This window comes from Pollachius pollachius (assembly GCF_949987615.1).
Source record: "Pollachius pollachius genome assembly, chromosome: 10".
Lineage (NCBI taxonomy): Eukaryota > Metazoa > Chordata > Actinopteri > Gadiformes > Gadidae > Pollachius > Pollachius pollachius.
The window spans coordinates 21,714,629-21,738,147 of record NC_136943.1 but is presented as its reverse complement, the minus strand read 5'-3'; the positions used below and the strand labels follow the sequence as shown (position 1 = coordinate 21,738,147).

The following is a 23,519-nucleotide window of genomic DNA, read 5'->3' as shown; positions in this document are numbered from 1 at the left end:
CGTCTCTCTCTCCCGGGCTCTCTTTGTTCACCACGCGCTTCAGAAGCGATCCCGGGGTAATTAAGAGGGCAAAACGAGGACTTTGAAGTGAGAAATTTGGCCTCAGAACTAAATCTTGCGTGTGAGACTTGTTTGGCCGGTTATTTTCCTTGATTATTTTCTGTGATGTTGCTCTAAAGCGTGAGAGAATTAGCAACACAATGTTGTCAAGCTTATTAGGCAACGCTGCAATGTGGCACAAAACCCCAAAAATTATATAACTAATACAGCTAAAATGCCTTTCTAGTTTAACAATCATCCCTCTGTGTCATACGTAGAACTTCAAGAAGCATTCACTGCTCTCCTTTTTAACCTGATTGTTGATAACAATTTCCCTTTAACCCATTTCACAGTAACATAGCAGTTGACTTCAAGCTTGTACCTGCTGCAGGATTTAATCTGTATAAAATCAACCAATTTATCTAATCTGCTGACTACAGCACTAAATTGTAACACACAAAGTTCGCTAAAAACGTTACTCAGAATAATTGTAATACATTTCATATTTCTTACGAATTTGGCAAGGAATGATCACACACTTTATTGCTTTGTTTCCCTTTTATTGTTTTGTGATAATGGAGACGGTTAGTGACAGACAGTGAGAGAAAATAACAGCAACAAAACCTCTTAGCAGACTCCTGGGCGAACACCAATACACTGGAGGACATAGCGGGTATTTGCTTCAGCCTCTGCCAGCTCGACCATGTCACCCACTTGAGCATAGGCCTCGCTCTCTCTCGGTCTCTGTCTTTCTCTCTCTCTCTCCTTCTCTCTGTCTCTCTCTCTCTCCTGCTCCCACTCTATCTCCTCTCTCTCGCTCTCTCCTTCTCCCTCTCACTCTCCTCTCTCTCTCTCTCTCTCTCTCTCTCTCTCTCTCTCTCTCTCTCTCTCTCTCTCTCTCTCTCTCTCTCTCTCTCTCTCTCTCCCTCTCCCTCTCCCTCTCTCTGGGCTTGTCTCTCTGTCTGACCCACCGGTGAAGCCTAATCAGCTTGAGAGGAGCAGGATGCAGAGGCTCAGATTGGAGCATGAAGAGCAAAGGGGCTGGTGTCTACCTCCGGTACCGCTGGTCTAACCCCAGCCGACCGGCTGTCAGCAGACAGGAGGCGACGCTCCCCCGTCCCCTGGTGGAATGAGGACGGAGGGAGGGCGGGAAAGGGACAAGGAGAGGCAGCAACTGAGCAAATAAGAGATAGAAGACAGGAAACTGAGGAATTTAAGGGAGACAGAAATATATGGATGGGGGGAGAAATAGAGGGAGAGGGAGGTCCGTGCTCTGAGCTGACCAGCGTGTGTTTCCCGGCTCCTCTCTCTTTCCCTCTTCCAAATTTTTCATTTTTGCAGTTTCATCTCTGTCAAGGCAGTGCATTCTCCATCCTTCCATCCTTCCTTCCCCTCTCTTCTCCATCAACTGTCCCTGTTTTCCCTGAATATAGCTGACCATATCTCACTGTATCTCCCTCCATCCCTTTCAATTTGTCTGTGTGTCTGTTTCTATATGTATGGCTTTCTTTCTCTCTATCATTCTCTCTAAACTTCTCTACGCCTTTGCTTCTCTTTCTGTGCATATCCCTCTCTATCTTACAATATACTTTTTTCTTCTCTCTATCTTTACTGTCTTCTTCAACTTTAAATCACTCTCTCTCTCACTCTCTCCCTCTCTCTCTTTCCAATTTTGTGAAAGTGAGTGTGTGAGTGAAAGCCTTTGATGTCTGCAGCATGTTTTTAATGAGCTTGTTGGAGACAGTGACTCCATATCCTCTCGCACTCTCTCTGTCTCCCTCTCTCTCTCTCTCTCTCTCCGTCTGACTGTCTGTCTGTCTGTCTCTCCCTCTCGCTCTCTCTCTTTCTCTCTCTCTCTCTCTCTCTCTCTCTCTCTCTCTCTCTCTCTCTCTCTCTCTCTCTCTCTCTCTCTCTCTCTCTCTCTCTCTCTCTCAGCTTAATAATGCTGCAGGCTCAACCCTCCAAACCCCCTAACAGCCGAACACGTGCAGCCAACACGTGTGCACACAAAGGCCCATGAACACGCACACACACACACACCCCTCGAGCATGACCTACTGTATCTTGTACTTGCACAGACACTCAGACTTAATGAATATATATTCACACACACACACACATATGGTTCCAAAGCTCAGCAGGTCCTTATGTTATATACACAGTCACCTCTGTGACAACGCAGGTGCACCCATATAAAAAGCAGCACGCTCTTTGCATATGCACAAAGGCTTTGCACCTGCAAACACTTAGTTAAATGCACGCACACACACACACACACACACACACACACACACACACACACACACACACGCACACACACGCTGGACACAGGAGTTTGTTACCCGAGTGTCTCCTGGGAGCCTGCTGGGGTCTGATGTTTTAATCATCTGGGTCTGCAGCTTGCTAATTAATGACCCATCTGTCCCCCCTCACTGATGCTCCACATCAAACTCTGCTACACACACACACACACGCACAGGCATGCACGTGCACACACACACACACATATGCAAACATAGATCCAAATAAAAACAAAGAAACATAGACACAAAAGGACATGCATACACACAGATGCACACAAACAAAAACACACACACAAACACAGTAAAACACAACACAGACGTACACCCTGGTGCAATTCAAAAGTTTGTTTTGGCCATTTGTGTTTGTAGGTTAGACTAGTTGCCCTGCAGGACACTTGGTGCCACACACAGGTGTCCGTGTTGTCCTGTACTCCATGGATTATATATGTTCTCTTCTAAAAGGAAGCACCCTCCTGGACCAGTTCTGTGGCCAATGACCGAATATGGATGATAACATAATCCACAATCCACCATATTCCGGAGCTGCTTTGTCTTTGAGACAGTTGATGGTGTGTGATCAGATCAGTAAGGCTTGCCTGTGTCTGTGTGTGTGTGTGTGTGTGTGTGTGTGTGTGTGTGTGTGTGTGTGTGTGTGTGTGTGTGTGTGTGTGTGTGTGTGTGTGTGTGTTTGGGTGTTTGGGTGTGTGGGTGTGTGGGTGTGTTGGTGGGTGGGTGGGTGGGTGGGTTTGTGTGTGGGTGTGTGTGTGTGTGTGTGTGTGTGTGTGTGTGTGTGTGTGTGTGTGTGTGTGTGTAGGCCTATCAGGTGAGCCCCGGCAGAGTTTCAGATGCGGTATTGGAGGCGTCAAAGTCGAGCGCTGCGGTGAGTCTTCTGGCCGACCCTGAAACCACACAGACACCCTGAAGGACACAGACAGAACGATAGACACCCTGATACACACAGATGGACAGATAGACACCCTGATAGACACAGACCGACAGATAGACAGCCTGACAGCCTGACAGACACAGACAGACATACACCCTGATAGACATAGACAGAATGATGCCACTTTAGAAACAGAAAGTGGCCACGGAAAGTGTCGGTCTGTGTCCATAGACACAGATTGACAGCCAGACACACACCCTATCCCCTAGTAGACACAGACAGGTAAACAGACACACCCAGGTAGACCAAGACAGATGGAAACCCTAAACCCTGGCAGACACAGACAGGCAGACATCTATGCCCTGACAGACAGACAGAAAGAGAGAAAGACCAACACCCTACAACGCCCTTTGAAACATTAATACAGACAATCTATGCCCTGACTGACAGACAGACAGACAGACAGACAGACAGACAGACAGACAGACAGACAGTGGACAGCCAGAAACCCTTAACATCCTGGTTGTCATGGACAGTCAAACATTCTGACAGTGACGGACACTGACCGACTGACGAGCTGACAGACAGACAGTCAGAAGGGCATGATGGATGGAAAGATAAGTCTGGACAGCTGATTAAGCAGGAAGTGTCATAAAATGATCCACAGCCTAGAAGAGGCATCACTCTCCCGACATTAATACAGAACCCCAGCAGAACATCTGATACTCACTAGAGAAGTACCAGCACCAGACAGAAGAGAGATCTACCGAGAGAGAGAGACAGAGAGAGAGAGAAAGACTGAGGGAGAGACAGAGACATACAGATAGAGAGAGAGAGAGAGACAGAGAGAGACAGAGAGAGAGTGAGACTGAGAGAGAGACAGAGACATACAGTGAGAGAGAGTGAGAGAGAGAGAGAGAGGGAGAGACAGACAAAGACGCAGACAGACAGTGAGAGAGACACAGAGAGAGAGAGTGAGAGAGAGAGTGAGAGAGAGAGAGGAACCAGCATGAGCTGATCAGTGCGGTGCGGGCCAGGTGCTGCAGTCTGGGTCCACCCACCCCCTCACATGCATGCCCCACCCGGCTTCAAACGCACGCTGCTTTCATCTGCCGCTCTGTTTCATGGCTGCCTCGGCGCAGCCTGTTGTTGTTGCTGTTGTTGTTTTGCTTGGTGTGGTTGATGTTATTGTGGCCGGTGTTTTTTTCTCCGAATGCGTTTGATGCTCCATTAACGCCGTCGCCGATTTGCCTTCGTTATGTGGCGGGGTTTAATTCATGATGTTGTGTGTCTGTCAACACTTTGCAAAGTGCTCTGGTGCGTGGACGGGTGTGTGTGTGGTTTGGTGTATGTGGATGGGTGTGTGTCCGTGGACGGGTGTGTCTGTGGACGGTTGTGTCTGTGGACAGGTGTGTGTGTGGTTTGGTGTGTGTCTGTGGATGGGTGTGTGTGTGGATGGGTGTATGTGTGGTTTGGTGTATGTGGACGATTGTGTGTCTGTGGACGGGTGTGTGTGTGGATGGGTGTGTGCGTGGACATTTGTGTGTAGACGGGTGTGTGTGTGGATGGACGTGTGTGTGAGGCCGGGTGTGTTTGTGAAAGTGTGTGCGTTTGTACTGGTGTGTGTGTGTGGAAGGGTCTGTGCGTGGTTGGATGTTTGTGTGTGAACCAGTTTGTGTGTGGACAGGTGTGTTTGTGTGTGTGTGTGTGTGTGTGTATGTGTGTGTGTGTGTGTGTGTGTGTGGAATGGGTGTGTGTCTGTGTGTGTGTGTGTGTGTGTGTGTGTGTATGGAATTGGTGTGTGTCTTTGTGTGTGTGTGTGTGTGTGTGTGTGTGTGTGTGTGTGTGTGTGTGTGTCTGTGTGTGTGTGTGGTTTTGTCTTGGCTCTCGGACTAGTGAGTTTGAAGTGCTAATAGCATATTATGTAATCATTAAATCATCAGCAAAGGCTTCTTGGTTTGATCCTTCAAGGAGGATGTTTGGTTGTTGATGCAATTTGAAAGTCAAGCCCGCCGTACCAAGTGCTGTCATTGTGTTTATGTGTGCATGCAGTAACTACTGAATATTCATGGTCATTCTGGTTCTGGACTAAGTCTGACCGTGTTTTATGAGCAGAAAGCCTGCCAACTGGGCAAACACGAATTAGGGTTGCTTATGTTGGTAACTTGTTCTTCCCAGACTGTTTAATGTAACTTGTATTTAATAATGAATCAAAAATATTGATGGGATGATCAGCAATGAAAATCATTCTTGGTTGCGGCCCTCAAAGTTCCCACAAACTCTGTATGGCGAGCCTCTATTCAGTCCTAGATATATCTCATATAGTCTCCTAGGCTAGGATAGGCAAGAAAGAGTGTTCTAAGAGAGACAGTAGTTTGAAGAATTCACATCGTTGTACCCTGGCTTATGAATACTTTTTCTTATTAATACCTTGTTTTCTTATTCCCCCGACTGGGAACCAATATGCATATCTAAATATTTAGCTCCTCGCCGAGGTTGACAAAGAAACATAATTACAGAACACGCTTCATTATTCATGTGATGTGCATGGCCCATACATGACAAATCAAACAGTGGTTTGAAAGAACACATTGCTTGTTGGTCATGCACCATATTAAAAGTCCACCCCAAGTTTAGACCATTTATAATTCTACATTGATTTGAATTTGGAATGGATTTTAGATGGGATCTTGTTTGTTTCATTAGGGCTGTTGTTTATATCGCACGCGGTTGTGTATATAGGTCAGGTCTCTAAGGACCTAAACAGGCTCAACTTGAAGAATGTGGCATAGAGTTGGTTGTGCACGTTACCTGTGGGTGCAGTATAGCGTCTGTAACGTTCAATGAAACACAACCAACTGCTTCCAACCAGGCCATATGTTTCTGATCCGCTTCATGAGACAAATATGCCGAGTGGCTTCCAGGATCATTATTTCAGTGGTTGTTAGGGATGGATGTGAGACCCCAGTGGAAGGGAGCCTGTAGGTCTGTGGTGTGTCATTAAAACTACCCTTAGAAACAATTTTGGAATAGTGTTGCTCGCAAATCCACACATAATTCAATTAGAGAAAGTCGGGCCAATTTTGTTGGTGGTTTTCTGGCATAATTCAGAGGTTTTTTTATACATGGAATTCAAAAAAAAAGAATCCACAAACGGCTCCAATTGAATTAGCAAGAGCAGAGAGTGATGGTTGTTAAATGTGTTGAAACATGCTCGCCTTCACTTCACTTGAGTGAGGTGCAGCCCCTGATCCCAGACTGAAATGCAGATTTCAGATAGAATTGCTGATGTAAATCCAGTAACTGGTTCACGGTGTAGATTAAAATGTCAGTCAATCCCTGAGATGTGCTTCTGCTAAGTCAGTATCGGGTACCTTTGTCCCTTTCCTCTCTCCATACCCCCGGACCTCCATCTCCCTCCATTAACCACACATCTCTTGCCTCCTCATAGCAAACCCTGGAGAACAACCTGACCAACCTGGTGAAGAGGAACAGCGAGCTGGAGAACCAAATGGCCAAGCTCATCCAGATCTGCCAGCAGGTGGAGGTGAGCCATCCCATGGACTAGTGTGTGTGTGTGTGTGTGTATGTGTGTATGTGTGTGTGTGTGTGTGTGTGTGTGTGTGTGTTTGTGTGTGTGCGTGTGCGTATGTTTCTACCTGCAACTAGGTGGGCCTGCACGCACAAATGCCTGCATTAGTGTGTTACAGGCATGTGTATATGTCCACCATCCACATTCATCTCTGCCCTCCCGCCCGTGACTTTCACGCGTCCTCATTAATTTGTGAACATTGACTGCTCCGATAGACAGGACTTAGCGGCGTGAATAACTCCTCCGTAAACAGGGAGCAGTACGTGGGCCCCTCGGCCATCCTAATCTTCACCGTGGAGATTCTCTGGTGGCTACAGACGCCTGGTAGCAGCTGTGGCCTGGTAGTGGCTTGGTAGTGACTGTTGAGTGTTGAGTGTGCTCTTGTTTGTTAGAGCGCAGCTTTAAATCCTCTGGCCTGTTGTTGTTGCTGCCTGCTGCTCCTTTTAATTAGAGGTTTGTTCCAATCTATTGTTCTCTTCTTTCTATCATCCTTTGTTTATGTGTTTCTCATTGCCTCTTGACAGTAGTCAATGCACTGGCAATAAAGAAATACTTGCTTCTGTCCTGGTCGCTGGCTGCTGGCCAGAGAATGATTGGACTCTAAATTGAACACTTTCTGTCTTTATTTCTTTCCTTCTTAATTTCTTGGCACTATTTAACAGAAAACAATTCCATTATAAATCCAAAATTGTATCTCTTGCACTGGTACGATTTATTGTTGCAACTTCAAACCGGATATTAAAGCTTGGGTAGGCAGAAACCAGCCAGAGGAAACTAGATTTTGTTTCCAAGCTAAAATCTCCCACCCCTCCCATCAGGCCTCCCTCCAAATCTACTCCCCTAAAGCACATGACTAGCTTGCTCACTTTAGTACACTCTGGTAATTTGCAATGAGTGTCAGGTAAGTAGGCAGACAGGTAAGCCATCCAATCGTTTCATTCGTGCCGAATGAGATATTTGGCTTAGCAAGCCTGCCACAGCCTCTGATACCAGATTGCTTATTTAGTTTATTTAGTGTTTATTTGATTTATTGATTGTTGTCGGGATGTTTAGAATTTCCACAAATATGACCAAAAACATGTCAACATATATGACCAATACAATGCAATCAAAAATATATTGCCTAACCCAGCTTTAAATATTTTATTTAGTTGTTGACATTATTATTTTAAACTGGAGATGAACATATGCAAAATTCAGTATATTGTTATTATTTCTGATGGATGCTACAGTATCAAAGAGACCAAAAATATCAAGCTTTGTTCTAATAGCCATAGCTTGATAAGGTAAGATTGGGTTGCCTCCTAATTTGGATGTGAGTGTATGCTATGGAGAAAAGCCTTTCTATAAATATCAGCGGCCACAGCTGAGCATTAATGGTGCTTCTCCTCCTCCACAAGCCGGTGACTCAAGCTCAGCCCGTACACTGACTATCTCCCCCTGACTCCCCTTCAGATACCCCTCACATGTATGGAGCAGATACAGTCATGTCTAGAGTCTAGTGAGTCATGCTGCTTACTAGTCCATACACGCAAAGACCATGTGAAGTTGAATATCTCTACAAAAAGCAGTGTTTCAGAATAATGAATAGCAGTCAGTAACAGGATCACATTTTCTAACAAAAGTAAGGCAAAGTACTCCCGAATAATGTAACAAATATATGGTACTTGTAATTATTCCAGATTCAATGTTTAAAATATGTCAGTTGTTAGCAGTACAATGATATTCAAGCTCCCTAATTCCCTAACAATTTAATAATAAGATACTAATATAAAACAATATATAAAGTTACACACCATAAGTCTTAGGGTTATTAATGATTACTATGAATATCATTTGTACTTGTATCTTTGTCTTGGTATTGTGGCGTAGGGTGAAACGTTATCTGCGGTTCTTGCGCCCCCTTTACCGGACAACTACGGAAACTGCCTTTATTAACACAACACCATAGAACACACAACCAACACAAGGCTTATCCCACCACCCTAAACATCGCAGTGGTGGAGCCCGATTTTCCCACCTCCACCTTCACCTAGGTGTGTACACTATAACTGCACCACTGCAACCACCTAATGTCAGAACCGCAAAAGACCCAGGAGGCATGCGTAAAGTCCAACTAATAACCGTCTGGACCCTCCAAGGATCCTTTGCGGCACTCGGGACCGGTTGCCACAGTATTAAAGTTGCCCAGGATGGTATATCGTTGGCGGTAGCAGATTCTCACAAAGCATAGTTTACCTTTGCTATTCCCATCGGTGAGGCGCTGTATATTCTGTGGAGAAATGTTGTGCCCTCAAGTCAAAGCAGATTGCAGTCAAATAACATGCACAGTAGATATGCAAAATAACATCTCATAGTTCAGTGTATTTCATCGGTTGGCATCCTCAAGTAACCCTGTGGATGAATAACCTTATGTATCTGAAAGGATGGAAGACAACAAAGTAAGACAACGTAAGAAAGGTAAATCAATGAGGATCGGAGTGGCACGCATGGGTGTAGACTGTGGTGCAAAGCAAGAAGAATCACCGACGGGTTTCAGGGGTGACCCAAATTCTTGTTTGCCTCGAATTCTATTGGCGTCAAAGCCATGATCAAGAGCAGGGTGAATCAGCTTCGACATCCCAGAAGACCCCCAAAATCCAATCAAGTCTGTTGCTTTTGTCTGGTGGACTTGAGGGCTTTTCCGCAGGTAAGATCTTGCCCATAGTCCATCCTCCTCAGCCGTCTGCAATCCATTGGCATCACTGACTCCGCCCTCTCCTGGTTCACCTCCTACCTGTCTGAAAGATTCCAATACATCTCCATCAACAACCACAAATCCCACACCATCCCTGTCTCACACGGAGTCCCCCAAGGCTCAGTGCTTGGCCCCATCCTCTTCATCCTCTTCATGCTCCCACTAGGTCCTCCGTCAACTTCATTGGCTTCCAATAAAACAATACATCAATTTCAAGATCCTCCTCACCACCTACAAAGCGCTAAACAACTTTACACCCTTGTACATAACAGAGCTCCTCCATCACCACTCCCCCACTTGCCGCCTACGCTCCGCTGATGCCAACCTTCTCACCTCCATCACCAAGACTAAGTGTCGCACCCTGGAGGACAGAGCCTTCGCCATCGCCGCCCATACCCTCTTGAACTCCCTCCTTCTGGCCATCCGAAACTCTGATACACTCTGTTCATTCAAAAGTCAACTTAAAACCTATCTCTTCAGGACCACCTACAACATTTGACAAATCATCCTCCGCCATCTTTCACTCTCTCCCGCCCTCTTAATGTGTTGTCTATTGTTGTGGTGTTGTTTATTTTTTCCCTTTTGTTTGATTGTCTGTACAGTCTGTATGTATTCCTTTCTTATTTGTAAAGCGTCTTTGAGTATTTAGAAAAGCGCTATAAAAAAGCGCTAGATCAATTATTATTATTATTATTATTATTATTATTATTATTATTATTATTATTATAGTGAGATTCTGTGTCGGCATTGGCTTGACAAGTCATCGCCAGCTCTGTTCATTCAGGTACACTCCTCATACCAGACAATCAGATAGATATTAAATTTGCTTGACCCTCATTCTCTTCTCTTCCTCTCCATCCGGGCCACCATTTGGTTCCACCTTTGCCGTGTGATGTAACCATCCGACAGAAGCACTGAGAAACGTTAACCTATTCAATGAAAATGCATCTTAATAAACCATGGGTTGTGCATGGAAGCCTGGCTCACTTAATTCACCAAAGAGCTCCTCCCGTAGAAGGGCAACACAGTACTGCTCCGGTGGTTTTAGAGCAACTCGTGTGCACGGTTTTCTTACACTGGTGACCTGGATGCAAAGTAGACCTAATTAACAGTAAAGGTTGTCTTTGTGTCAGCGCATGTGTGTTATGTGCGCTAATGGAACATGTTTTGAATATCATTTGACAACGATAGGCTGCTTATTGCCAAAGATTCATTTCTTGTACAGTAATGTAGGTTGAGGGTTAGGGTTCAGAAGCACACACCCTGTCTGAGAGAGGACACAGGCTTAGAGTCAGCTGCTTGCTCTAACTGCTGCCCTAACCCTACTGTCAGGAACCCTCTGACTCAAGTCTCCCTCCACTGGTTTAATATTTACAGAGGCGCTTCTCTACTACGCTTAAAACCTAGAAAATACTAATTAATGCAGCAACTATGTGACCGCTTTTAGATCAGAAGTCCTCTACCAGCATGGTGATATTAGAACTCCACTGAAATATTTATTTCATCTAACTAATTTCCTACTTAGTAATCGACAGTAACCCTCCACTTCTCCCAAAGAATATATCTGCCCTCGTGCTCGCTTTCAGGGTGCGACTCATACCGTGGCATTGGGGGAGCTCAATCTATCAGTCACTTAGCAGCACTCGCCCCCCATCAAATGTGTGTGTTTCAACCATCATTATCAGGGATGGAGGGGGTCTGGAGGGCGGTCAGAAGGGAATTAAATGTTTGCACACTCTTTTTGCTGGTATTCATTGAATAAAAGCTTTGCCAAGCTTTCTGTCCATGGCTGATTCCAACGGGACAATATGATTTCAGCCCTTCTATAATCTTGCCACCAGAAAGGCTTTAACACCACTGTAACTTTATTGTATGGCCTTCATCAATGGGCAGCACTGTGGTCATATACAGTGTTGCGGGAAGATGATGAAGGGGGATCATTGAAGATTAGAGGTTTGCTCAAATTGAACACAATTCACAAGTTAGGCCGATGTTTATGACCAAATAATTTGTTACAATCTCGATGAAATAGTTTGATACACAGAAATGTGTACAGACAAAACACTGTCTGTAGTTTATTCATATCATGTTTATAAAATCACCTCACCATGAGAAGTAGCTTAGAGATTGTTAGTCTTTTGGCCTCGTTTAAACATTAAGTAGCTCTCTTTATGCATTATTTATTCACCTGCCAGACGGCTGCGCCACCATGTCAAAACTTCCTGGGCAGTCATTTTAATTAATAAAAGTATTACATAATTATAAAAACTTAACTTTAAATCTGACCTGAAATTCAAACATGACGATTATACAACATGAAGATGATTTTCACAGTAGTAATACTAGAATTTCTCTCAATACTACAAAATAATGATGAACATAGCTTGTTCCCGGCTCTAGATGTGTCTCACATTATGACTGATCATCATAACATACTGGCAAGAACTCAATATATCAGTATATATATTAAAATATCAATATATCAACATATCAGCCTCCCATTTTTTTACATTGTTTACAAATAATTGGGTAAATAAGCTACTCTGTACTGAATATGGTTAACATCATCAAGTTGGTTCATGTAATACATTAATAGCATCACTTACTGAGTTAAAACGACCCTTTGGAAGTTCTACTACCCTCAGCTCAGGAAAGAGTACATTTAGGTTTTGCTACATGTTGGACATGAATAGTTTTAATGTAGACACCCAAGGGTAGGGAGCCAAAGAAGAAGAAGATAGGACATCATCTGTGTGTCTCCATGCTTCCTCCCTTGATCTCTAATCTAGTAGGACTATTTCTGAGTCCTGTGGAGTCTTGTGTTCTCAGAATGAACAGCGTGTGTTTTGACCGGAGGTCTTAGACCTCCTTTAATATTACATTCTGGATATAAAATATCCAACTGTGAGCAGTATATTTTGTCTATCTGGAGATAGTGTGGCTGTGTGTGTGTGTGTGTGTGTGCGTGTGCGTGTGCGTGTGCGTGCGTGCGTGCGTGTGTATGTGTGTGACATATGTTGTGATTCAAGTGGCTTAGTGGGTGTGAGAGGACTAATGAGTTTTATGCAGAGTTGAGTGGATAGGGGTCTCAAGGGGTTAAGTAGTTTGACACTCTGCCACAAGACATTAATGCCACAGCTCTGTTAACTACGTGGACCAGAATAAAACTGACAGGAGATTGGTCTCTTCAATCACTGCCGGCACTCTGTCTTAACGATGTGTAGTTCTGTCCACCAAATAATTTGCGCATAATCTGAGTCCAAAGCCTTCTGAACTATTGTGACCTCAGTGTTTCCCCAAGAGCATTGGTAACATTTTACAATAAGGGTTCAAAACTTTAATTAACCATTAATTAACATTAGTTATGGCAGTAAGCAGCATTAACTAACAATTAACTAACAGTTAACTAATTTAAATACAGTTAACTAAAAACAAATAACTTTGTTTTTCCTGGAATGAATGTCAAATATCACAGAGTTATGAAACTCCCCCCATGTTGGCTTTGTTTTTCCGGAGGTTTCTCACCTGTCTTGCAGTTGCTAACGTAGGAGCAAAAAAGCTCTCCGCTCTGCTCAATATTTCACAATATTTTCCAGAGATTTTGCGCCTCAGACTCATACCTTGCTGCTCTCTGCATTCTAATTATTGTTGTTGTTTGCCCTTTCCCTCCACTGACTAAACCCCCAAGCTGTTAAGACACTCACTACATAATTTACTCTTCGGGGGTTGCCTGATCTGTGGGACCGCGGCCCAAAGCCGGGCCAGTGTTTTACCGACACTAACACAGGTTTTTCCGGAGAGCTGGTGAAAGGTAGGCTGCTGACTGCTCTGTCTGTGTTTTGGCAGAAGATATTCCACAGATGGGCCGGCCTGGCATTCCAGATCCACCCCACACATACAGAATATATATGAAATGCTTGTGTAAGCGTTATATGCGATATATACAATGCCTCAGTCCAAACTAATTTTGAGGAATTAGAACAGCCAGGTCAGGCTCTCTTTGTTCATTTCTATTTTACTGGGCATTATCGTCAGAATCAAGCTCCCTAGATCTGGTGAAAAGGGAGGTATTCACTATTCTCTTTCTGATGTCATTTCAATATTGAAGCCTCTATATAACAGGAATGAGCAACTGAGACCATCATTATAATGGAGTAATAGGATTGTACTGTTCAATATGCTTTGCACCTGACTGGGATCCTTACAAAAAACAAAGCAATTTATAAGACAATGACAATAACTCGGAAATTACCAAAAGTGGCATCTCTCAAGTCCTCTCTTTGTAATCAAATTTGTAGGATATGGTTCATTTGGAAGGTAAAATGTAAAATTAAATGGCTGTCTTAAAAATCGTAAAAATCCCAATACCAAGAAGAAATACTAACCATCGATCATCATCGGTGTACTATTCCAATACTAGAACTCACGATTTAATGACAGAAATCGGTGATTGAAGTGATTGAACAATATCAGATAAAAAATGCAGTGTTTTGGGCGGATTGTTCTGGGGGGGCATGTTACCCCCGTGCTTACCGCCCATCTTTGTGCTACTTTTCTGTTTACCGTTGTTGTGTAGGAGTGTTTAAATGAACCATGTTTTGTATGAAATGCGCCAAACACCATGGCATTATTGAAGTGTCCGAGAAGATTCACCCTCTCTAGGAGCTGAGACGGAGCTCCACACATCCACACAAGTACACACAGCGCGTGGTGTTATACTGTAAGTGTCCGAGAAGCTCAGCCCTCTCTTGGACACGGCCATGCTGTACAGACGGAGCGCCGCATACGTACACACACCTCGCCAGGGACGTCTCTGTCACGATACGAGGTGCCTCGATATGGCCCTTGGTATCACGAATAGAACGTGGCCGATGTTTGGAGCAGATTGGAAAGATCACACTCTGGTGGGCAGGAACTGGACAAAGCAGAGGAGTTTACTCCTGTTTCCCCGTCTTATTATAGTAACAGGGAAAACAACAGGTCTCTCTCGCTCACGCTCGCTCTCTTGCCCTGTGTTAATTCATATGTTGTGTGTGTGTGTGTGTGTGTGCAGGTGAACACTGCGATGCACGAGGCCAAGCTGGTGGAGGAGTGTGATGAGCTGGTGGAGATCATCCGCCAGAGGAAACAGGTCATCGCTGTGAAGATCAAGGAGTCCAAGGTACATGAAGAGTTCTCGCTCTACCACCGCATGCGACCTGTTCACCTCAGGGTCTTACCGCCGTTTTATGTGGACAAAGAGAGAGACCCATGATTATGTCATTAAGAAGAAATTCTTATCCAAAGTTTGAAAGTGAAAGCAATTAAGGAGAACTGAGGGATTCTGTGTTCAAGGTTTTTACAGGTAGGATGAGGACTCTAAGCCACGAACCAATAACCTTTTTTTGTCCGTGACCCCAACACCATAGTCAATATAATCCTGCCCCCACTTGACTATAATATTAGGACAAAGATGTTATTGATGTATTTATGGATGCATGTATGCATGTATATCTTGCCTTTATGTGTTGCCAGTTCATTGCTTTCATAGTGGATTGGGTGTCAACTAAGGCATAAAGAAACTCTTGCTGTTGTCTTTGAAATGATTTGTCAGTTCTCTCTGAAAGATGAATGGCAGGGACATGCCATTCTGAAAAATCTAACAGATAACGTTATTATTTTAAATAAGTTGAGTGCTTGGAGCTTTTGATGGACTGTATCGTATTTTAGCTGCATACTTTGCAGCTGAAATGTGCATGCTGGTATTCTGAAAGTCATTTTTCCTGAGCCGTTTCTTCTAATGTTGTCCGACATTATTCTGCAACCCCGGAAAAAATGCATGTGCTGTATATATGTATGTATGTTTCTGGGATGGTGATTCACCGAGGCGCATCTGTCCCCGATTTAAATGTTGAGGATGTAGGTGCAACGGTTGGCTGGAACACAAATGATCTATATGTAACATATATTGGAAAGAAAAACATTTCAAAATGTATTTTTATAGTTTCTACTTCCTAAAATGCAAACAGTGATCAATCTGTCACTATTTAAAAACTGCGCTGCAAAAAACAATCCACAAATCAACGGTGCTTCCAAGAAACAAGCCCTCTGTGTCTGTTTTACAAATACATTTCTAAAAACACCATTAAAGACATTAGCTTCGAAATGTAACCACTCTCATGCCTTCTTTAGACCCGTGAGACACAGTTCACCACTAGGCATGTGGTTTAACGTATCAAAACAGGGCTGGTTTGCTCACGTACGCATGGCGCTGCATCTGACGGTAGGATGTACCGTGTTTCAGGCCTGTACTGCTGTCGTCGCTGTCAAGGCCAACAAAGCCAAACTAACCCAATAGTGTTCATGTGTGGTTGATTCACAGCATGTGCCATGACTGTACCACTGCTGTTATAAGGGGCATGTCCATTACTTTAAAGGTGAAATATTATACCAGCAGGTATATTTAAAAATGGCTTTTAACAGCTAATCACACTCACACCTGGTGGTATAATATGTCACCCTTAGGTTGAATGTTATTGAGTTGAGGGTCCAGTTTGTAGAATTAAGTTGCAGCTAGTGGTGAGGTTGCAGATTTCCACCAACTGAATACCCCCCACCCCCCACCCCTCACCCCTCACCCCTCACCCCTTAGCCCTCAGCCCTCACCCCTTAGCCCTCAGCCCTCCCCTCTCATCCTTCACTTCTCACCCCTCAGCCCTAGCAGTCAGCGCTAAAGGCCAATCTTTACTGCTGTACGTGGATATAGGTTGCTTTTGATGACATCAAAGTGTGCAGTTGTATTGAAACAGTTTTGTTTCAGATACCAACTTTCTCCAAAAGAGTGATAGCCTACTTTTCGTAATAGAACAGGGAATACTACCTCAAAAACTAGCGTCTCCAAAACATGAACACATTAAAGAATGCACACCCACTTACAATAGTCCCCCTCATCCACAAACTGCCATTCGGTTCACTATTTTACCCTTGGATAAAAATTGAACCTTGAATCCTCTAAATACATAGGATATTTTGAGTGTCTGGGGGTCTGGATGTGTGGAGCTCTGTATGGCCTGCGGTTGATTATGATGTCTGTTCCTGAGATAGGGTTAAGCCTCTAGGACCCTTAAATATAACGCCACGGTGTGTGTGTTGGTGTGTGGAGCTCTGTCTGGCCAGCGGTTCACGTTGATGTCCACGTCTGAGTGAGTAATGTGTAAGAACATTTTAAACAATCCAGGATTGGAGTAAAGTTTTTTTATGAATCGAGTGAGAAGGAACGTGGGTTGGTTAGTTGGTTAGCCTAGTTAGTGAGTCTGTTTGTGTGTGTGTTTCTAAGAGGCATTCCATCCAATCCAGGCTTCTAGGTCACAGCATCTGCTAGACAAACGGAAGAGTTGCACAATGGATGAGGGAAGAAAAGATTCAAGCTGAGTTGGTCCATGTGCTCTCAGCATAGGGTGTCTATCTAGGCTGCCTGTGAAGACGAGGAGCACATTTACACGCCAGTGACTGAGCCGAGTGAAGAGAAAATAAAATACCAACAATTATTCTGAACATCAGAAAGAACACAAAACTTCAGACAAACACTTCAGACTGCTTCTTTATGTGTGTGTGTGTGTGTGTGTGTGTGTGTGTGTGTGTGTGTGTGTGTGTGTGTGTGTGTGTGTGTGTGTGTGTGTGTGTGTGTGTCTGTGTGTGCGTGTGTGTATGGGTGTGCATGTGTTTGTGTGGGGGGGTGGTGTGTGTGTGTGTGTGTGTGTGTGTGTGTGTGTGTGTGTGTGTGTGTGTGTGTGTGTGTCTGTGTCTGTCTGTGTATGCGATGCTCCCCAAATCCTGCAAGCCGTGGAAGTGAAGTTTGAGGGCTTGGCCGAGATCCCCTTAAGGCAGCAGAGAGACAGATCGGAGACTTAAAACACACTCAGAAGTGGGGAGACGGAGCTCAGCGCTGACAGGAGCCAGTGTGTCTGACTGATCGGGTTGGGTGCTGGTGCACGTATTTTCCACTGTGACTTATGAGAGAAAGAGATCAGCGCGTGTTTTGATGAAAGCATGAGTGGTGAAGGAAGAGAGGGGAGTAGAGGAGGCACAGTAGGAAGGATAAGGGAGGAAAGGGAGGGAGGGGAGTGCCGGAGGAGAGAGATCGAGGGACAGAGGAGGAGAAGAGACTAGAGAGGATGGGTTTTAATGGTGGCTGAATACTAAGTGGAGAGGAAAGTCTTCATGTCCCAGCACACACACATAAATACGACACTAAACAGTGCGATACATGACTTTTGGATGGTTTGTTTCACATAGATTGAGATGTAATACACGTTTGCATGTTTTGGATGATGCAATTAATCAGCCGTTAGTTAAATGATATCTGGAGCATATGCCCCATCTCATCCTCTGAAGCAGAGTACATTAAATACCTGAACCCCCACCTCCCCTCACTTCAATCTCACACGTGCTCTGTCTTTCTCTTGCTCTCTATAGGTACGATTCCATTCAAAGTTATATACACATTTTTAATTTGAATAATAAAAAAGTCAATATCACAAAATGTTTAGGAAGGTGGAAAGTTTGTGTATCGATAAAAGGTTAATTAATAAATGCAATGGAAACTGATTCAGCCAATTAATGTGAATAAATTACAACAGAAATTACATGACTGAGAGCTTTCGCTCGAATAAACTGAGGTTGGTTACCGGGACTGCTCTGAGTGCACATATCTGTAATATAAGTCGTACAACTCTCCTTCCCTCTGTCCAGTGTTCTCTCCATCTCCAGGCTTTTATCGAGGTTCGAGGCCTGCTTCTTCCACAGCCGTATAATTGTGACTGACGGAGAATTATCACCACCTTCTTCTTATCTTGATGAACCAACTACTAATATTCCCCTTTTATTGACCTCCTAGTAGTGTAGGCGAATGCACATAAATTGCCATTCCTTTTAAAGAAATTCTGAAATTTGGTTAAAATGTGCAATATATTATGATGGATATCCCGCCTTATTTCTGTCTCTCTATTTGTCTGTTACCTCGTAAGCGTCTTGTGTAGTGAAAGCTGATTATGATAATGAACAGCTGTAGGGTCCAGAACATTAGGAAGGGCGTGGTATCGGAGCAGTATCCATCCAGACCGAGGCTTTCTGTACCCACCCCTGTGTTTGACGCCATCCTGTGCTTTCCATATACTGTATCTGTGTCTGTCGTCTGATTTACATAATTCCACTTAAAAAGACTTGGATGTATGAAAGAAATTGATGGAAAAACATGCAGAGGCCATTTAAATGTTGATCTGTCCTTTTTCTGTTTTAACCCAGAAACACATGCAGTTATCGATGTTAATACAGTAACTCTCATAGGTTTGGTTTACGCCCTTAAGATACTTGAGGACCGGTATGGTTCTGATTTTTCTTTACAGAGTAGTTTACTATGCATTAAGCTTTATAGTAATTACGCTGCATCAATAGGAAATAGTATTAAAGCGTCCCCTGTGTGAAAGTAAGAACGCTTGTGAATGTTTTGATTCTCCGAGGCCCTGACAGTCTGAACTGAACTCTTTATTAAAGAATGTTTCAGAAACATCTGGCAAAGTATGTCCATGTGGCAGTGAAGTCTGAGTGTGTTGGTAACAGTTTTGGAAGGTAATGTAAACTGGAAATGGACTGCACTTTAATATTGTGTCTTTGAACAATGCAGGCTGGTCAACACACACACGCAAAATGGTGTGCATGTGTGCACAAATATGGCTGAGTACTATCTGTCCACGTCTAAGTGAATTTGAGTAGGAGCCTCAACTATTTTTTCTTCTGCATACCATTACATTTGTTCGAAATGTGATTTTCTTTCCTATTCCCCACAGACCAAATTGATTTAGAGAGGAAGAAACCCCAGTGTTGATTTAGCTGAAGGCAGACATGTTTTATTATGCAGACAGTGAAAAAGTTATATAGTTCAGGTTCAAAAAAGTGTTTTCAAAAGGGAAAATTTGAGGACACCCTAGCTACACTCAAAACTCTGAAAGCTACATTTACTGATCATGTACATCAAAGTGTCCATTGAACATTTTTGTCAGTAGAGAACCATCGACACGTTTCTGGATGGAAGTATTATGAAAGTGCTCCACTAGTCCACAGGGAAATAAACTACCATTTATGAGTCACTATTTAATAATTGAAGGAGAAACATATTAATCCTTCTCAACGACATCTGTCACGTAGTCTAACGTGGCTGTGTGGAGGTTTGACTCCAGGTTCTGGGTTCAAACCCCAAACATCCGTCGACCGCACTCTGCCTTGAGTCGGGCCACCCTACCCTACCCAACCCATTGTTGTCCGTTTGACCAGGTGATGAAGCTCCGTAAGCTGGCCCAGCAGATCGCCAACTGCCGGCAGTGTCTGGAGCGCTCCAGCGCACTCATCACCCAGGCGGAGCACAGCCTCAAGGAGAACGACCACACCCGCTTCCTCCAGAACGCCCGCAACGTGGCCGAGAGGTGGGTTGCTGTGTGTGTGTGTGTGTGTGTGCGTGTGTGTGTGTGTGTGTGTGTGTGTGTGTGTGTGTGTGTGTAAATCTCTCACAATTCATCCTCCTCACACACACACACACACACACACACACACCCTGTTCCAATGACCTCTGGAACCGAGAGAGTACATCTGTGCCGTGGGGCTCACGTTGCTGCTAACTCTTTCTCCCTCTCCTCCCTCCCGTGTGACCTTCTCCAGGGTTGCCATGGCGACTGCCTCCTCCCAGGTTTTGATACCCGACGTCAATCTGAACGAGGCCTTCGATAACTTTGCCCTGGACTTCACCCGGGAGAAGAAGATCCTGGAGGGACTGGACTATCTGACAGGTAGCCTCATCGGAGATAGCCACCAGCTAGTGTCTAAGAGGAGTTCAGTTCTTAGTCATCTAAGAAAGATCACTGTTAGCCTCAACAGAGCTAGCTACCAGCGGTTATCTTAACGGAGTACAGCTCTTAGTCAGTCTCATATAACCTATAGATTACTATTAGCTTCAAAAGAACTAGCTACCAGAGAGTACAGCTCTGAGTCAGTCTCATATAGCCTATAGATTACTGTTAGCGTCATGACAGCTAGCAAATAAATACTGCCTTAGAGGAGTGAAGCTCTCAGTTGGCTGTAGATAGATTACTATGAGCTTAGTACAAGAGTGCTATTGCATTAGAGGTGGATAGTTCTTAGTTTGCTATTGGTCGGTATCTTAAGTCTGCACTATGATTTGTTGTTTTAAATAAGGTATCACAGGTCACCACAGTGTTTCACACAGAATAACATCCATGTGAAAACGTTCGCACTGTTGGAACCCAACTAGCTGGAACTAGCTTGTCACTGTTAGCCTCATCATAGCCAGACACTCATAGACTCAGTGGCTAGCTACTAGCTAATATCATAGTTAGCTCGTCAAGTACAGCTTCTGGTTAGCTCACAGAGTATCCTTGTTATCCTCTAGTGTCATATCTCATTAGTAAGGAAGTGATGTCTGTTCACTTCAATTTATTCCCTCTAATTTCTTTAATTATCAGTGCAGGAGGGCTCCCTTCTGTTTTGCATAGCCTACTTTATGTAACTCAAAGCCCCTCACACCTCATTCCAGCATTTATGAAAGGATGGATAAAAATAGGGCCTATGTTGGAACATTGTCTTAAGAACCAGAACAAAAAATGAATAATTACGGAAATTATTAATGAACCGAATTGTGTGCTGTGTGAGCGCACACACACACTCACAAAAATTTCTAAGCTGTTGATGTTAATGAATTAGAATAAATAAAATACCTCCCAATGATCTACCAGCTCCCAACCCGCCGTCCATCAGAGATGAACTGTGCACGGCGTCCCACGACACCATCACGGTGCACTGGACGTCGGAGGACGAGTTCAGCGTCACCTCCTACGAGCTGCAGTACACAATCTACACCGGCCAGACCAACTTCATCAGTGAGTCCACACGCACACCCGTAAACTTATGCCAAACCCTGATATGTTACGGCTCTGCACTGCACCATCTACACCGGCCAGACCAACTTCATCAGTGAGTCCACACTCACACAACCGTAAACACACACGAAAACCCCGGTATGGTGCGGCTCTGCACTTTTATCTGAGGCTAATAGGTATAATGGTCTACAGCTGAGACGTCCACTCGGAACCAAGCTCTGACCTCCCCAAGGTTTCAGGTATTTAGCGCCATTTTAAATGTGTGGAAAAAGATTGTGATCTATATCAAGCAACCTGGTTTCACAGGAATCCGTGAAATGACCACGGACGCTTAACTCAAAATCCGTGGAATCCTCACGGAAACACGCAAATTTCCGTGATATGGCCACGGATTTTGCTCCAATGCAAGTTAATGACTCATATTCCGTGGCACACACACAGATCCCCGTCTCAACGGCCGAGTCGACCATGGGCGCTTAACTCAAAATCCGTGGAGGCTTCACTGAATCACTTAAATTGTCTCTGATATGCCCACAGAATTTGCTCCAATGCAAGTTAATGACACTCATATTCCATGGCACACACAAAGATCCCTGTTTCAACGACCGAGTCAACCTGGTCTCACAGGGATCCGTGAAATTAGCATATATATATATATATATATATATGAATGAAATTCATATTGACGGCATGGCACTATGTCCCTATTCTCACCAATACACCCATCTTGAATTTAGACCATTTTTGTTGCTTCGAGGAGGTATGTTGGTCTCTGTATATAATAAATAAATAAATATATATAACGAAATAAATAAATAAATATAAATATGTATGTGTATTTATATATATATATAGATATAGATATACATACACATCCATATTCATACATATATAGGCCTATATATTTATTTATTTATTTTGTTGCTTTGAGGAGGTCTGGTGTTCTCCGTATATAATAAATATATACATACATACATACATACATACATACATACATACATACATACATACATACATACATACATACATACATACATACATATTTATATTTATTATTTATTTATTTATTATATACAGAGACCACTAGACTCCTCGGTCTATTCTGGTCTATTCAATTCAAGATGGGTGGGCGAGAATAGGGATATAGTGCCATACCGTCAATATGAATTTCTTTCATAGAATTTCAGAGAGGATGGTCAATGGTCAGATACAGATCTCGTAATAACAATAATTTATATTGATGTAACGAGAAAGGATGTAATGATAACGCCAAGAAATTAAAGGCTACATGGTTATAATGATTTAAATATAATTACCTTATAAAACGTATAATGAGACAACGAGACGATCAAGTTGTGGGCCAGCAGAGGCTGCATTTTAACCAAATTCATGGTTGCTATGGTGGTTGCAATCGACCGCCCCTCCATGTCTTTCAATTTTCCACAGTATAGACTTCTAATTAATAAGTTACTTTTGAAATCAATGTGACTCATTTTTTGAATAACTGTCTGGTGGCTAGTTACGTCACTATGAGACATGCTCACGGACATATTTGGTAGTGACACAGCTTTTAACCTATTTGTGAAAGCAAAACATCAAGCTCATTGATTTAACGAGGCAGGCTTATTTGAAATAATTCATTAAGATATCATGTGTGAGAGGCCATTCCTCCCCCTGAGTGTGTATTGACTATTTCTGGTGATTGAAATACTCATTGCAAGCTTCCTATTTATGTCTAGTGTACCCCTACTGTCCACAAGCACCCCCCCCCCCCTCCCCATATGGATATGGAGAATTGTTGCCACGTCCCAGTGGTGGCGGTGTCATATCTATGAAAGAGGGCATTCAATTATACTACACTGATCAATTAGGAGGCCGAAGCCCTAAAGGAAGAGGGGGGGGGGGGTGCTTGTGGACAGTAGGGTTACACTAGACATAAATAGGAAGCACACTCAGTAGGAGGAATGACCTCTCACCCATGATAACTTAATTAATTGTTTCAAATATCCCTGCCTCGTTAAATCAAGAGCTTGGTGTG

General features: G+C 43.6%; 1 protein-coding gene across 2 annotated transcripts in view; it reads left to right on the top strand.

The window, feature by feature from the left end:
* The window catches only part of mid2 (midline 2), an 86,698-nt gene that overhangs the window by 41,740 nt on the left and 21,439 nt on the right, over window positions 1–23,519 (top strand). For both annotated transcript variants that reach the window (XM_079744594.1, XM_079744595.1), the window contains exons 3-7: window positions 6,680–6,775; window positions 14,611–14,718; window positions 19,866–20,014; window positions 20,247–20,374; window positions 21,338–21,481. In XM_079744594.1, coding sequence (XP_079600720.1) covers window positions 6,680–6,775; window positions 14,611–14,718; window positions 19,866–20,014; window positions 20,247–20,374; window positions 21,338–21,481 — 625 coding nt within the window. The remainder of the gene's footprint in view (window positions 1–6,679; window positions 6,776–14,610; window positions 14,719–19,865; window positions 20,015–20,246; window positions 20,375–21,337; window positions 21,482–23,519) is intronic.